This window comes from Cyrtonyx montezumae, unplaced genomic scaffold, assembly GCF_038088225.1.
Source record: "Cyrtonyx montezumae isolate F1298 unplaced genomic scaffold, pur_monq_1.0 scaffold_7, whole genome shotgun sequence".
Classification (NCBI taxonomy): Eukaryota; Metazoa; Chordata; class Aves; order Galliformes; family Odontophoridae; genus Cyrtonyx; species Cyrtonyx montezumae.
In genome coordinates, this window is record NW_027072078.1 from 14,587,935 (window position 1) to 14,605,901 (window position 17,967).

At 37.4% G+C, this 17,967-nt stretch overlaps 1 protein-coding gene across 3 annotated transcripts in view; it reads right to left on the reverse strand.

Moving 5' to 3' along the window:
* Window positions 1-639: 639 nt before the first annotated feature.
* The window catches only part of ZNF385B (zinc finger protein 385B), a 140,654-nt gene continuing 123,326 nt past the window's right edge, over window positions 640-17,967 (reverse strand). For all 3 annotated transcript variants that reach the window (XM_065750485.1, XM_065750486.1, XM_065750487.1), the window contains 4 exons: window positions 6,460-6,699; window positions 4,774-4,952; window positions 3,593-3,694; window positions 640-2,152 (listed from right to left, as the gene is read on the reverse strand). In XM_065750485.1, coding sequence (XP_065606557.1) covers window positions 1,940-2,152; window positions 3,593-3,694; window positions 4,774-4,952; window positions 6,460-6,699 — 734 coding nt within the window. In that variant the 3' untranslated portion in view covers window positions 640-1,939. The remainder of the gene's footprint in view (window positions 2,153-3,592; window positions 3,695-4,773; window positions 4,953-6,459; window positions 6,700-17,967) is intronic.

Consider the following 17,967-nt stretch of genomic DNA (forward strand, 5'->3'; position numbering starts at 1 on the left):
TAATGGAAATTGGGCAGAATTACAGAGAGCATTTCCTGCAAATGTATGTTGAACTATGAGGAATACATTGGTGGTAAATTCTATATTGTGAAGTACCCAACATTTTTACTCCTTGGCCTTTATGGACTTGAAATGGCCCTGTTGGCTTAGTGTTAACCCCAACATCCCTATAGCTAAGTCTTTTTACTCTTGCAGTCCTTACTTTTCACTTTGTACTAACAAAGAAAGGATTTTTATGTGACAGATCATACTCTCAAAGCTCCCCCAAACAACTGCCTTCCATAGTCTGCTGTGACAAGCAGACTATGGAAGACTGCCATGCCTCAGAGCAAATGCTGGCTGCAAAACAACCTGCATGCAGCTGCAGGTATGCCCAGGCTGGCTTTAAAGCTAATCCTTAACCTCATTAAGAGGTAGCACAACCATGTCACAGCATATTGGGGGTGGAATAAGAAAAGCCATAATGACCCAGTTGGTTCTCCTGCTCCTTTCTGAATCTCTGATGTACTAAATGTTTACAGCCTTACTACAAAAAGCTCCAGTAAAGGCTGTAACAGGATGTAGAACTGAAAAGAAATTAGAACACAAGGGAAGTAAATACAGGTTCTGTAATTACACTTTATTACACCTTTACTCGCTCCTAAAGATTCCTTTAGATAAATTTGTCTCTCAGGTGTTTTTTTTTTCCCGTACCAATAATTAAAAACATGAAACATATATTTTTCTTATTATTTTATTGAAAAGATACATTTAAAAAAATACACAGACATTTTACTATTATGGATTGCAGATAAAGATGCTCTAAAAGTTAATTCTATGTGTATATATATATATATATATATATATTTCCTTTCTTCCACCTGTTGTCCCCATTGTCACATAATGACTTCAGTCTGAGTACTGCATATTGATATCACCTTTATAAAAGGGCTGGGGAGCTAAGAAGAGAGGTGGGTCATTACTGCAATATATTCAGTAAACAGATAAGACAGTCAATTATAAATATTTCATGTTCTGTACATTATTGCATTAGGAGCCACAATATTATGCAGCATCATTACGAAAAAAAAACTAGTTAGAAATGAAAAAAAGGATATTTACGTACAATTACATGGATTCATTGTCTTCTTGAACAATGCATATGAGTTGTGGTAATGTGCAACTGAAAAGCTTTTTTTTCCTCTTTAAACATCGCTTAGCAACATCAGCAAAGAAACAACGAAAATAAGTTAAAGTAGCAAACAAGTAGTAATCTTAACTATGTGTTATATGGCTTTCTAGTTTTAATCTCTCTAAATATAAAGTCTGACACAAAAGAAAAAAATTTAAAAAGCTTCAGCACTGCATTGCTTTCAAACAACTGCACAGAAACTAAAAATCTTAACATCAGACGCAGTACATCTTTAGTACTACACAAGATACACCAGTACGGGGGCCTAGGACAGTACATAATCCCTGTCAACAAGAGCACACTGAAAAGAAAACACAATTCATTTGGAGATGTTGCCCACAATCACGCACTTTGTTCACTTACCTTTTTCCACACTAGATTACATCTCCATGGTTTTCAGAGAGCTATATACTTAGGTGTGAGTAAGGAAGACCCTAATTTTCAAGTCTGTCAGGAAAATATTTTATGTTTCTTGTTTCCAAGGTACGTCATACACATTGCAAAAAATAATAATCGATGCATTAATCTCTAATGATACAATTCAATGAACAATTAAGTTTTTAGTAAATCATTCTCTATCTGGATTAAGAGGGAGGGAAAGACCAAGACAGTGAGCTGCCTAAACTTCAAAACGCAGTACCGCCAGCAATGAACTTTATGGTGAAGATGGTTGAGACGTCACGCTGGGTGGCATTTTAAAAGACCCCTTGCTTGCCTTCTTTCACCCTTCCTACTGATCATAGCTCTCTCCCTTTAACACCAACAGACTCAGTATGGTGCAAAAAGTATGGAGGCAGGTGTAGCACGGATGGGCCCATGGCCCGGCCTGAGGAGGGCTGGGGGAATGGCAGGTGCCTGGAAGAGGGAGGCTGCAGGGCGGGCTGGGAGTGACAGCGCCGATGACACTGCAGCAGCCAACGGTGAGGAGAGAAACGCAGGAGCCAGCGGCTTGATCATGTCTTTCTGGAATGCAAGCTTTGCCTAGAATAAAGCATACAAAAGGCAACGTCAGTCCAGTTCTCCACATGCCCATCTTCACAGGGTTAAAAATGAATCCCAGCACACAGAGCCTGGGGTCAGCTGTTCGGGAGCATCAACTGCACAGCCCTTCACTGCCAAGCCAACCACTCTGTATTCACGGTGCACAAATCTCTACTGTAGGGTAGTCAGGCTGGTGTTTAGAAGGAAGCATAATTTGCCAGTGAGCAGCAATAAATTATATAGGTCATTACTGTGCAAGAAATATTTAAAAAAACAAGATTTAAGACTTCAGTTTAAAAAAATCAAGTTTTTCACTTGCAAAAATGAATTGTAGAAAAGTACAGTGGTCAAAGTGGGAAACTAATATTAACTCAGTTTTTTTATCTGCTGATGCAGAGCTGTTCTTATCTACATCCATATATTTTACAGATCAATATAATAAAAAATTTCTGAAAAAAAACCCAATAAAAAATTTCTCAAAAAAAAAAAGAAAATCACTCAGCTTATGATCTACAAAGGTGGGAAACATTACCAAATGGGGAAGCTTAAAAAAAAACTTTCAGCATTTTAATTTGCTTCTATACAATTACAAAAACCCATTCATAGCTCATGACCCATTCACAGCTTTTAAAGACTTTTCACATGTTTACTCTTGCACACACACATTTGCATGCCTCCCTGTCCAGACTATGAATTGTTTTTGCATCATAGACAACATGAACTTTTCCCTAATTAATAAAATACAGGCTGAGTCATTAATAAATACACAAACAGTCTGTGTCGTGTATTGCAGCCAGCCTGAACTTGGGCTGCATTGGACTGGCAGAAGAAGCTTGGGAAATCCTCAGAAATGCAGGTTGGTGCATGATGGGGACAGCTGGGGGCACAGAGGCAGGAGAAGTGTTTTTATAGCCAATGAAAGCACTGCTTGAGCACACAGATAGGCAATCTGTTCTCCTAAACAACTGATAACTCACTTGCAGCACCATAATACATCTGCAGAGCACTCTGTTTTGCAGCATGGAGAGAATGAACATTAGTATTTTTATAGCTTAACATCATACGTCCTTTTCACTGACTGCATCCATCATAAACTGAGGTTATCTCAGGTGTTGAGAAAGACAGAGGATATGTTTCAAACTAGAAGTGCACCAAGACTGCAGGGCTGATACCTTTCTATGGGGCACATGGTTCATTCTGCATTCCACTGACTATTCCCTCCTTCCTAGCAGTAAATAACACTCTCAGTGTTGTCTGTGTGCCTCAGACAGAGCAGACAGCATACATAAGTATCTTCAAATCTGATGCCAGCACAGAATCTGCCTGCAAGGGCAGAAGGTCTGTGCCACTGTCAGGTCTGTCATGTTCCCATCTCTCTGTTGTGGGAGTTTCCAAGGTCACAAATTCGCATAGACAGTGATGAGAAATAAAAATACTTACTGCTAAAATACTTGGGCTGCGCTGCAGTTTGTTGTAAGGACTGTACTTAGGTTTCATAGGCTTTCCTGCAACTCTGTCCTTATGCCTTCGGCTGGAAATGTGCTGAAATGAACATTCTCACATTTAATTAGCTGTTTAAACATTTTTCAGTTTTGAGTTTGAGACTGATTTATCAGCAGGGTATGTCTAAGCCCCTGCTTGTAAGATAAAGTAGGTTCTTAGATGAGTTTCGCTAAATTAAACAAAACAGTTTGGAGCATATCAAACAGAGAATCGGAAACTAATCAAATAACGCAAATTCTGTGATCCAAGACAGGCTCTGCAAATTACTGATATTTTGGTTAGTACTTCCTTTTTCTACTTGGTGAGCTTTGAATCAGGCAGAGCTGTAATCACTAGGTCATAAGGATATTCAGAAGCAGGTGAACTTCAGTGCCTTTGATGCTGTCCTGTTGCATAAATAATTCAGCATTAATTGAAGGAAGAACCAGTTCCTAGGGATAGGCCTACACCACGCAATTTAATACTGCCTTAGAGATAACGGAAATAACCATGGATGAAAGAACATGTCTACACTGCAAAGCACCATCCAATTGGAAATTCTAGTCTGGCTATCAGAAACAACATGTTTATATTGCATCGCTCTGAACCCAGTACTAATTGGCTCGGTCAGAATGGAACTGTGTTTTCATGGAGCTGTGCTGATATTCCATCGCTAAGGATAATGTCACTACACAGTTCAGACATATCTATGGCATTACTATCTCAATGACTGTCCTAAGCCAACAGATTCAAGTCACACACTCTTTCTTGGACTCAAAGATTTAAAAATATATATATATCCCAACTGATTAAAACAGCACCAAAATAGAAATTCAGGGTACCTCAACCCAGGACTTCTTCCTACTGGGTGAACAAAGTTAACATCCTCTATTAAGCCAGAGCAAAGTTTTAAATTGGATCTACTGTGCTATCCATTGCTACCAATATTTTTTCTACCTTTGCAAGCTCATTTTTTCTCCAGCTGAAACAATTATGTGAGGGACTTTTAGAAATAGTTGTGGGCTGAGGTAAAGTAAGTTTGTTTGTTCATTAAAACATCTTACAGAGTCCTATATTCCACCTATAATATTGCAATGGAACTAAAAACAATGAAGAAGCCTCAGGCACATGGAGGTTACCTGTTTAAGTTGAATTTCTGAGTTAACATGAACATCACAGATTTCACAATGAAATGTCTTGTTCTGCAGCCCTGAGCCTTTACTGCCATTCTGCACCTTCAGCCGGGAGCCGGGTCTGGGATAAGACTTGATGGGACCAGCACCGTTCCGAGCCTCAACCATTGTCTTGTGTTTGGAGCCTAGTGGTCAAGCAGATGTAGGAGAGTTATATCAGCATCACATAATAGTGTCCATTAGCAATGGGACTTCTTGTCCCACATTTGTCTTCAATACAAAATACTCAAAACCACCACAGATCAGGATTAACAATGGTCTTCCTTTTGGTCAACATTGTTCCCACCTCATCAGTCCAAAGAGAAACTCCTCAACAAAAGAAGAGCTTGTACAGAAAGGGAGCTGGAACACAGACCCTATGTTCGAGGTCAGCGTGTGGTCACGTTTGTGCTTATTCTGACAAAAGCCAGGAGTATAAGGGCATGATCCAGGAGAGATCACTCAAAATCTGCCTTGGAACAGGAATCTGCAACTAAGCCAGCAGCCACAGTACTGGTTACGTGTAGACGAAAAGACACTGAACAAAATCTTGTCTTCGTTAGACTAATTTTTTTTTTTCTGTGGACTGGGGCTAAAATTCCATCCTTGTCTTGAACTGTGGGAATTGATAAATGGTCAAGAAGAAAAAGTTGATCTTAGAAAGTTTCCCCTGAATCTATGTGATTTTGATGGTCCTGATCACCCAGAGATCTGAGATGTAGAGGAATTATATTCCAAATGGAGACACGAGTTTTCAGGGTTCATCTCTTTCAGGCCATAGTGGTAATTTCTCTAGTAGAGATGCCTTGAAGAAAATAAATCTATACCAACTTCTGCTGAAGTGGAGCAAGGCAGATTTACGAGTGGAACATACTAATAATGATTTGAATATTTAAAATGGAAGAGTGACTGCAGGGCCATCCAGAAAAATGTAAAATGAGAGAGAGTTTAGGCAGGCACTTTTTTCCATGGCTTGTCAGCAGAGGTGGTGCTGGTGATGGAGACTGCAATAAGTATCCTTGGATTTTGAAGAAGTGGCTGCTTTGCTCATTTCAAGAAAGGATTACAGCTGTAAATCCAGTTTAAATGGTTTGTTAACAAGCTTTACATCACAAGCACATCATAGAGCAGCCAGAGTAAATTAGAGATTGTTGCTTGCGGCCTTTTAAAATATTTATCCAAGGAATGAGGACAGCATAGTTAATTCTTAACAATCCAAAAATTCTAGGATATCTAGGAAATCTAAGAAGCCCAGACTAAAATAGGAAAAAAATCTAATAACAAAAGTTACTAAATATTGTGCCAGGAAAAAACAGCATAAACAACCGAAATATGAAAGAGATGTCACTCACATTTTAGAAACCCTGGTGCAACAGAGGTATCATGAAATATAACTAGGTAACATGAACTGTAAGGATTTAAAAAGCTTATAGTGTACATGAAGAACTGCTCTAAAAGTGTATAGAGAGCTTTAACGAAATATCAGACACCATACATCAAATTGCCATTACCAGAAAAGTTTTTATAACTTGCCATGGTAAGTTCTAACTAAAAGATTCCAGTAAACTGAGCCTACCATAGTAACAGAAAAACAGCTTGTTACACTGACATTTTTAAAAAATAGCACACAAGTCAAGTTCTTTACACACTCACCTGTATTGTGTGCTTCTAGTTGTGACAGGGAATTCACAGCCACTTTGCATAATGAACAGTAAAGTAGTTTTTTGGCTTTTTCCTCTTCTGACTCAGAGACTGTGCTAGGAGCCCCATTTGTGCTCTTGGAGGATGCTGAAGGTGATACAGGTGCCACTGCTGCCACTCCAGTTTTGGGAAGAAAAGCACCCACTTCTGCACTGGAATGCTGACTTGCACTGTTGGATTTCACTTTATCTTCTAAAAAAAGGAAAATGTCTACATCAAAAATATGCTGTGCACAAGCAATCATGCAATGATAACCCCATGGGTTTAGTGAACCTAACCCAACAGGGGCTTAATTCATCCAATTCTAGACAGGACTTCAGCATCCTTGAAATCTTGTTAAAATTCAACCACAGAACGTGTGTAACTTGATGGAAGGGCTGACTTTCTGGGTTTTAAGGTTATTAGTGTGTACCACTGACTTCAGAAACTTCATGGTAGCTGCCTTTTTGCTGCAGGTCTGGCCAGCTGCAAACAGTCCGAGGGAACCCAGGATAAAGACTCAAGAGTACATAGAAACATGCAAAGTTTTGTTACAGAGATTGCAAAAGTGCTCTTGGAAAGCAATATATTTCCTTTGGCATGGCTCAAATTTCTCAAAATAACAGGGAGGACACTGAAAGACTCCAGCACTGACTTGACATGTGATATCCCTTCTCTGAACTATAGGAGTTCAGTATGGTACAACACTTTACACTTAAGCACAGCTGTTAATATTTTTAGATCTTTTTCCAACAACAATTCTCCATATGCCCAGAGATATGATGGCTCCAATGTGCATTCACTATATTACTGTATCATTTCACAACCATGAATCAATAACCCATGTTCTGTTGAGACAGATAGGCAGGTATTACTTTGTTTTGCATATGGTGATCACATGACAGAGAAATGTCTCAACTGTGCCTGAAGAAGTACTTTGTGCCAAAGCCAATATTCAAATGCTCCCTGCCTATGTGGTGTCTACAAGAGCTCACTGAACTCTAAGCTATTCAGTTGAAGTCTTTGAGACCACAAGCTTTACTGGTATAAGCTCACCAATAACAGTGAGGGAATGGAAGTGGGAAAAAACAGCACTTCTAGTATGAGCAGCCCTGACAAAATGGTTGCATGAAATAATTGCCTAAGGCTCCAACTTGCTGTCAGTCTGAGCGAACTGCTACTTCAGTGGAACAAAAGATTACATACTTTCAACTCTACTGGATAACACTAGCAGCCAACAATCTGAATTTTTAAGATTTTTTTTTTTTTAATTATGTGGAAGAGTACTAGAGATCTAATTTTGCTACAGACCAACCAGTATCAGCCTTGATATCTCAGTATGTTTGAGATGAAGAGTCAGCTCTAAATTTAGGATTACTCATAGTTAGATTTGCAGTTAGACTTAGTTAGACTTGCAGATAAGCAAAAAGTGGGCATGATACAGAATATATGGTGCAAAGCATAGGAAGCAATGATGCAGATGAACATCTCCCAAAAATTAAGGTTTATTTCTTGTTTTGTCAGAGCAGAGTAGAAATTCATTTAGCTTTTATTTTTTCTTACTCATTATTTATATCTCAAAATACCTCATCACTCATGAGAAATACCACAAATTTAACATTACTATCACTTCTGCAAGTCCATATGATGACTGTTTCCTCTGCTTCAGGGAATAAAATCTGGGAAGGGATGAGAAGAGCATTCCTGACTAATTCACCCACAGCAATTAATGTTTAAGTGGTTTTGGTGAGTTGAAGTAATGTCTTCCATCTTTCTTTTTGACCACTGATAGATTCTGCCTTGACTTACACCATGTTTTCTCCTCATTAAGCCATGACACTTTCAGTATCCTTCAGATTCAAAAGAACACTTTTATGTATTCAGTATCTGCAACAGGAATCAATTTTTATCACTGAAGTACACCTACATAACAGCAAACTCTTAAAACTACTCAGATGCCATACAAAACCTATGGTATAGTTTTAAAAGTGTTGAACCAATTTAAAAAATAACAGACTTTATTCTATACACTCTGTTATTGTTAAATACAGACCCTTGCAGTTTAGGTACACAGACACTGGACTCATTAAGTGACATCACTCCATGCATGTGGCCAAGACTGTGCTACCAAGACTCCTAAAAAAAAAGGAAACCACTGCGCCTTCTGCAACAAACACTTGAGAGTGCATAACAACCACAAACAGGCATTTTGGTACTCAAGCTCACAGATTTTGTCAATTTTCCAGGAAGTGCATTGAAGTACATCAATTTTAAATACTTAAAAACTGGGAAAAAGGAAATTCTAATAAAAGAACTGAATATATATTTTAAATAGCTATAAAATACTTTAAAATTGTACAATATGAACTATATGAGACATATAAAATGGTCAAGTATGAAGCCTACTAATAGTACTGAACTTACGATAAAGACAGATTCTGAAAGTATTTTGATTGGTAAAGTATGACAGAAGAAAGTGATGTTAAATCACAGTTCATAGACTATTTAGTTTTAACATCATTATAGTAATCAGTTACATCTGCAAAAACCTCAAACATTGTGAGTATTCATAAAATAGAGGGTTTTGATAAATCACATCTGCTAACATTCTAAATTAAATAGATTTCAGTATGGAAAGTTCCCAACCATGTTAATATCTACTAAGGAAACATGCTGAATTGCTGCCTTTTGTGAGTTTGCATTACTGGAAAGCAGACTGCTTGTTTTACACAATACACTGCCAGACTGCAAGTGGCATGATGTCCAGAGATGTGGGGGCCTGAATCCAGCAAAGGAAGGTTCATAATATTTTGCATTTCAGGCCATAAAAGAATAACAGGACTTGGAACAAAAGAATAATCCTGCTCTGGATTTTGCCATCAGGCACCTGCAGAGTAGGATCCTAAACAATGAGGGTAAGACCAGGTTCACAGAGGCTGCCCATCACCATCAATGCCAGCTTCCCACTGCCAAAGCTAACAGTTGATTGAAAAGTTTCAGATTTCATTTCCCACTTCTCACATCACCAGCCACCATAAATGGACATTCCATTCTGAGCCTCAAATGTCTGCTAATGGACAGTCTGTCAATATTTAAAATATTCCCAAGTTTTACAGCACTTTTATTCTTTGAAATACAAAGCAATTTTAGAATATATAATGTGCAATCTCCCATCAAGAACAATTCTGGAGAAGTGGAGGGAAATTGCCAGCATCCTGCTGGGCAAAATGCTGTCAGCATCTTGGCTTTTGGAAAGAACCACAGCTCATGTAATATCATCACTGGGAGAGGTTCCTGACATAGATCAGCTCCTCATCCATGTGACTTCAAATGTACGTGGAGAGACACATGCCCCCTACAGGATTCAAAACACCATTACCTATGGTTTTATTTGGGACAGAATGCCTGTTTCAACGTGGCTGTAAGATGAGAGTTCTCTTGCTGTTTCTGAAGGCAAGTATTAGTGAGCATGGGCCCAAATTTGCACTGATTTTCCACCTGGGCCAACCCCACTGAGCTCAGCAGAGCTGGGCAAAGGCCAAACCAGCACATGAGTGGGAGCAACCAGTCCAAAAAGCATGCAAGGTGCTATTGACCATCTGACCCATACTGCTGCATTGTACTGGACTATGCTTGTTTTCCAAGCAGAAGGATCATATTTCATCTGTGTTAAATGCCTCTCTTTAAATTAAGTCTCCCTTTTCCTCAGGACTCCAGAGAAGTAAATCAGTGATTCATTTTGAGTTCTCACTGAAGTCTGCATTTATTTTGAAAGAGAGCCCAAGGAAAAAGTAAAGCAACTAATTAAGTATTGCTTTGGGCTCAGTAGTATCAATGCTCCTGTTGACTACTTACATTGTTTCAATTCCGCTTTGAAGCTGTTCTCATATATTTGTGGTTGTTCGCCTCACATCTGCATCAGCACCATACTAGAATTCAAGGCTTATTTATCTAATTAGCAGTGTGTTATTTCAGTTTTATGTGTCCAAGGCAGACAACAGCATAGGATAACATCTGAGGCTCAGACCTGACAGGTTCCAGCTCCCTCTGAGTGTAGAACTGGCTCAAGTGATGTATCTTCCTTTGTAGGTTGTGCTGGTCTCCCTGCTGTTGCTATTGCATAGTTTATGACCCACCTGTAAATGCTGAAATCCTACTCCTAAGCATGTGAAAGGGCAAAACCACTGCCATAGACCTTCTTCCCTGTGACACAGCTTTCCCTTTGTGCAGCAGTTTCCTAAATTCATGTATAAAGTAAGGAATTCAAACAGCTATTCTGAAGGTCTACAGGTTTTCTGTATCACTATTTGTAATTGTTGCTTACATCCTACAATATGCTCACCTGCGCAGTTATTAACACTGAATATACACAAAACTTATATTTACAGTAAACTTCTATTTCACAACACCTTGTTTAAATAGCAACTGAAGATGTAAATGAAGAAAACAAAGTACAGATCAATCACTGCATGGCTGTCAATGCCATGCTACCAAAGAGATGCATGGTTAGTTGCAATTCCTCTGGTATTATCAGTCATGTTTACGGTGGTTTGCTACAACACTGCATCTATACCAAAAAAACAACTGTTATAAACACAGGCAGTTTGATGAGTCTAACACCTTAAATTAATTTCTGACTACACCATTTGCTACTGTGACTAAAAACCAAAGTGAGGATGTGTTTGTGTATTATTTATGGATGTCACAGCACTGATCCTTAATAGCTTTATGTTGTCACTAGAAGCATGGCATAAATATGGTCTTTCAGCATTCCTGAGTTCACTCATGATGTATTACCGTGTGCTGGTATTGGTTCAAAATGCTGATTTCTGAGACTAATTGGGACCCTGGAGCAGGCATATTTCCCAAGACAGCAGAGCTGTGTGGAGGGAAAGCTATTCTCAGGTTCTCCCTGTAGTGTCAGTAGCTCCAAATATGACTATGAATATTAGGCTGCATTAAACAACCTGTGAAGCATTTAGTGATTGTAGAATGGGAAGAGGAAATCAATCACACTGTCAAGCTTGTACAAACATTCTCTCCCTGACCAAGTGTATACAAAAGGTAAAATCAGTTACATTAATTAAAGCCATATATAATACAAGGAACTTCACTGAAAAGCTCATCACTGTAGTTAAACTGTCATCCATAAAGACAGAGTAAAACTATATCAATTTAAAGATAAAATTCTAACTCAGTAAAAACTTGGTATTTCAGATGCTTGGAACATCTGATAGTAAAATAAGAAGTGACAGTTTCTTCCTACCCTATATTAGATACAGCCATTGGTAATGCTAGAAAGAGGCCAGCTAGTTAATATTACAACCCATTATTTGACCTCACTGTTCTAAGCTTTTTGCACACACAACAGTAATATAGTCCCCGGACCAAACGATTTGCAGTTTAAGGGCAGAGATCACAGTTGAAGACAGACAGATATAAGAAACAGAACAAGTCATCAACAGAGGCATCAGTGTCGCAGCCTAAATTCTCACAAGCTTTCTTCTGCTTTTCAGTCCATCACTACATATATACACATATATATATAATTCAGATGTGACAGTAGCAAAACTAAGTTTGGCAGCTGCTTGTAGGATGATCTTCAAAAAAGAGGGACCAGGAAAGGTGCAAAGATGGTTGCAGTGGCTGAGGGGTGGTAGGTGCAAGTCAGCACCTTGAAAGCACACTATGGCAGACTTACAATACATGGAAAACTCTGAAAGTGAAGGACATGAAGAATTTGGAGAGAAAAAATAAGTAGTTTTAGCCTGGGGAGAAAAAAGCGAAATAACACAGAACTACTACTGCTTTCATCCCTCTGAGAGCCCAAGAGAATCCCTGCAGCACTTGGGTTCTAAGCACACCCAACTTGGACTCAGCTGCATTTGTTAAAGACAGGGAAAAGAATGCTGTGGCAAAATGGAAAATTATGAAAAATATTAGCAAGAAACAGAGGAAGAAAGAACTGGACATTAGAAACTGTACCATAGAAATACTGCAAAAAAAAAAAAAAAAAATTCAAAGCATTTAAGAGAAAATCTTGAAAGTAGAGAGAGATCACAGTCAAAGAGATTACAGGACTGGCTGAAAGTCGTAAAAAGCTGAAAGTCATAAAAAAGATGTTAAAAAACTTGTATGAAAATAAATGAAGGTGGGGAAAACTTATTTAGCTATGTAATACTTGAAGGAATGCCTAAACAAACTCTAGGAGCTACCCTGGGATGTAAGTTTGTGCAAAGGAAGACAATCCATACGTTAACATACTGGTAACGATAGTTGTAGTTCTGTTTGCCTTAAAATAAGACACAGAGGGAGAGAAGATCAATGACAGAATTAATTGAAGGACAAGAAGGACTTTCCTCAATACATCAGCAGAAAAACTCTAGAAAGTTAGAAAAACTATAGAAAGGCAGACAATACCTTCAGTGAAAAAGCAAGCATCAGATCATTCTTCTTCACAAAAAGTCTTATCTTCTGCTGGCTTACATTTACAAAGGAATAAAGCATGCATTTAAACAATTCATTATTCTTTTTATGAAGAAAAATACAAACACTATGAGTAATATATGTCATGAAAGCAATAGCAGGAAAACAATTAAGTCACTAGTGGTCATAACCTTCACAGCATTTGCAGGCATTTTGTCCTACGTCTTACCAGTCATTGCTCAGAAAAAAACAACAAAAAAAACAACAAAGAGCATCATATTATTTCTTGACACTCATTAAGAGAGAGTTAGATAACTTTGATAAGGGATTTTGAAATCTTTTTTTATCTACATGTTTGCTAAATAATGAGACTCTAACGGCTGCCAGACAAAATAACTACTATCTCACAAGTTGTGCAGTCTACTGAGAAATGAAGCAGAAGAACCCGTAGGGCTCTGTTCTAGAAAAATTCTGCTGCAAACCTACATGCAAATCAGACGGCACAGTGTATTTGTTAACCCTCTGATTACCTTTAGTTTTCAAAAAACACTCTTCCTTGTACCTGAGGCCCATCTGAAAAATGACTAGGTTTTTCATAATTGTTGTTACATGAAATAAATCCGTTTGACACATTCTAAAGAAAACCAATTTTGTTTCTATACAAGGATGAAAAATGAATGGAAGCTATAAATATACAGCCTTTCATTCCAAGCACAAATGTGCACTGAAATAAGCTGTAACATTTTGTTGAGATACTGAAGCTACATCAGGAAATGTCTGGATGACTCTGCAATACTGAGCAAGCTCTGTAGCTAGACTGATTATTTGATTAACTGCATCACTACTCTCCAACTGGCTGAGCTGAAGTATCATTTTCATTTCAGAAGTATTGCTTGCTTGGCTACAGTACAAGAGTGATGTTGATACTTAATTTCTTAGATATTTTATTTCTGACTTGGCATAGCAAAGACTCTTAACAAAGGAACCCATTCCCTTTTCAGGGTACAGAAATATTTGCAACTTATTTGGATTAAAAATTTAACATTATCAAGTTCTGGTTTTGAAATGGGCTTAATTCTTACAGAAAGGGAGTAATGAGAATAAGAAAATATTAAAAAGTCCACATGGCATTGAAACTTGCAAAATTTGGTTCTATACCTACCTGTACACTTTCTTGAACAGAGAAGCCAGTGTTCTAACTACTGGGTGCTTTTCAGATGATCCTACTGTATCACCTACAGTTTTTAGTTAATTCTTTGCATACTTGTTTCTATTTTTCTAGGTATGCTGGTACATAAATAAATTTTGATTTACATATATATATATATATGAATATATACATATATATATATAAGGAACTGTGGAAAAGGTCTATCTCAACAAGGAGAGCTCACATTTCAAAAATCCCACTGTTCAGGGAGTATCCTTAAACTGAGAACGTCCCACAGCTTTGTATTTCTGGGTCTTGTAGCTTTATGCCAAACCAAATTTACTTTAGAACTATCTTGAGCTTTCATCTTTTCTAAGCCATGCCAGTCTGTATTGTCTGGAATGGAAAAATTTAAAACAGACTGGGAAAACTTTCACACAGTTTGGGCAAAGTTTGAAATATAGTATATGATCTGTTATTATAAAATGTGACTTTTATACATACTAAAATAAATCCTTTAGCTGGTGGAATATACCTTTCTCTGACACCAGACATTTATTGTTGTGTAAATATTTTTTATTCCCATTACAAACTGACATGTTTATTTTACTGGTACAGGAATACAAGCCTTTCCATAGTATTGTCTTGTTTTTGCTTTTTTTTTTTTTAACCACTGTAAAAATATAAGGATATTTTGAAAAATAATACTCACGGATTATAATAAATACAGCATATTCTTCCTAGGTATCCCTCACATCCTAAAAATGCTTTGGATCATCTCCTCAACTATAAAATTAATGTTATATCCTCCATCTGTGAACCTGAAATATATTACTAGAAATACATTTCACTTGAATTTTATGCTTAAATAATCTTAAGATTCTACACACAGCTGCTAAAGTGCTTTGGAACTCAATATAAAATTTATGGGTATCTAAATAAATGAATCAAGAAGAGCTGACATTCTGCATACAAGTGCATTCTCACAGGCCTGTGTCTGAACTACTTATTCAGTACATGCCTGGACAGAACTGCCACTGAAGCCAACAACGAAACACTCATTTTTAGTTAAATTACATCTATAATTGTGCATTCTAACTGATTTCAAAGGCGGGTCTGCCTGAGGACCGCGAGTATTCAGTCATGCTTTTAAGATTTATCCAGGCGCAGAAGTATTTTCACTCTCCTTGAAAATAAGGAGTAAAGAAATAAAACACAACCTATTGACCATATATACATTTTCATGCTACAAGAAGCGTAGCATGTTTCTCACACCAATTCAGCAATACAAAAGCTGTAGAATTATGGCTGGAAGTATAACAAGGAAGATTTCCAAAAGAAATTTCCTATTTAATTGCCTTATGTGTCAGCCACAGACATCTTTGCTTTGGTTTGGAAATCCGGAATCAAAACAAGTATTTGGACATAATATTTTAAATGCTGATTACATGTTACAAAAATGAAGGCAAATATAATAAATAATAATATTTACAAAAAGAAAAAAATCTAGATGTATGAAAATTGCTACTAGATTATACTCAGAAGTCTTTTCCTTTAACTATTTAAGAATAGTTGGTGAGAAATACAGAAGAAAGTCACTGATGAGACTGTCCTCCTCACTTGTAAGTGCATGTTCTCCAGAAAAACATGGTTCTGAAATAGAACATTTATCTGGTTTAAAGGCTAAACCAGAACATCTTGAAGTGATAGTATTGAGTCCAACCTATTCTTCTATATTTGGAAACTGAAATACCTTTCATTCTCAAATTTTAGAGACAACAAAACCTCTTACTCTGTCAAACTAGACACACATAACATTCTATTCCACTACTAACTGCATGAGTAATCACCAGCATTCTGTTCTTTATTCCCTGATTACATGAAAAAGCTACATGTCTGGCATCAGAAGTATGGCCTTAATTCTTCAGCAATGTATTTCTTTAATAAGGAAATATAAGGTACAGTTAAAGCTACACTCTCTTAGGTTTGTTAAAAAACAACAAAACCAGCAGCTGTCTTTAGCTGAGTTTTCCTTCCTAGCCAATTTAAAGGTCTAACTTCAGTCCACTTGAGATTAAGAGAACTTCCACTGATTCTAATTCCTTAGTCATCTAAAAACATACCTTGTGCTTGGTTCACAAATGAAATGTTTCTTATGCAAATAGTAGTCATTCACCAACAGAACCACCATAATCTTGAGGAAACGGGAAAGAATATATCATTTCTCTCTTTTGGAAATTTTACAAAATCCCAATCTATAACTCTCACCTTTCCAGATAACTCTGGATCATTGTTCTTCCTAGCAGAAAACAGCAAAGGAGATGAGTGACATTGGTGTCTCAGTCCTACACTTGCTTTTTGCTAGCTGCTGCTTTTTTGTCCCACTTTTCTTCTTTCTCCACTTTCTCACCTGAAGATCTCTTGAAATGTCTTGCAACAACAATCATAACAAAGAATGACATCGCACATAAAAGAATAATAGAATCCTTAGAGTTTGAAGGGACCTTTAAAGGCCACCTAGTCCAAGTCCCCCGCAATGAACAGCGATATCCACAGCTAGATGAAGCTGACAAATCAGGGGCTGATTCAGACTCACCCTGAAAGTCTTCAGGAATGGGGCATATTGTTCACCTGTACTCAGTATGGTTGTAATCTACTGACTGGGTTGGTTAGGCTGGCATTTTCTCTGTGTAATTACACAATACTGATTGTTGACTCCGTTCTTGGAGATTGGACCACTGAGGGCTAGCGATTTTCCACGCTAGGGTCACTTCCACATAGACACCAATATGGAGAAGTAGAAAATGTCATTTAATAAGGCATGGCAGCTCCTTATATACATATATCTATAATCGTCTACATCCCTAAGCACTCCTCATTAATCAGTCACAGAGCAGGGGAGGTCCTATCGTGTAACATCCCGAAGTCCCAGCCATGCCTACTACAACAACTGATACATATCCATGAAAACAATCATTATGACCCAGTTCAAAAAAATCCAAAATATAACACTAAAAATATTTTCAAGAGCGAAATGAGATCTATTTGATCATCTAGCAGTAAATTGTGACATTCTAGATTAATTTCTCATTCCATTATCACTCAAAATAATCTTTGGATTTTCAACAGGCATCATTAACAGAACAAACAAGAAAAACAGAAGCCTGATGTAAACAGAAAAGTACTGCTGAGGGATTCAATATATTTAAGTGAATTCCTTAAACAAGTGTAAATTTATAACTTAAAAAAAAAAGTAGCTGAGAGTATCTCTAAGCTGTGGCTCAAAGTCCAGCTACATTAGCACAGTCAGTCTCATTTACTCTACTGTCTGTCCTTCTCTCTATCCAAAGTAAGAAAAAAAATGCCTTAATTGTAAGTATGCCAATTAAAAAATTATTCAACAAAATTCCAATTTTTATAAATGGAAGAAGTAATAATAATACATTATACTAGCAATACATGACACATGAATGTTCTAGCATACATCAGAGTACTCCATTCTTTTATATTAGGATGGTAGAAAATGCTTACAGTTCCTACAAAGCAAATTCCAGCTTACGCATCCTCCTGATTGTTATAATGAATGAAGAAATAAAAAACTGACCTCTTTCAGCTTCAATAGGAATTGCAACAACTCAACAATTTATTGTTAGACACAGAGTTTATTTTTCTGTTAGTGGTACTTGTAATCACTTTCATTAGAGGCAGGGATTCTGATCTGGATGAGATAACATTATTATAGTCAGACTGAAGAAAGACCTTGAGTCCTCCAGGAGCTCTCAAGGGTTCATCAACAAGAAACTGTGCATAATGACTACTCAAAGTACAGAGAAGCATATGGAAAAGTTCAGAATTTGAGCACTGGCAGGAAGAATTTTAAAATAAGCAATGCAAGCAATATGACT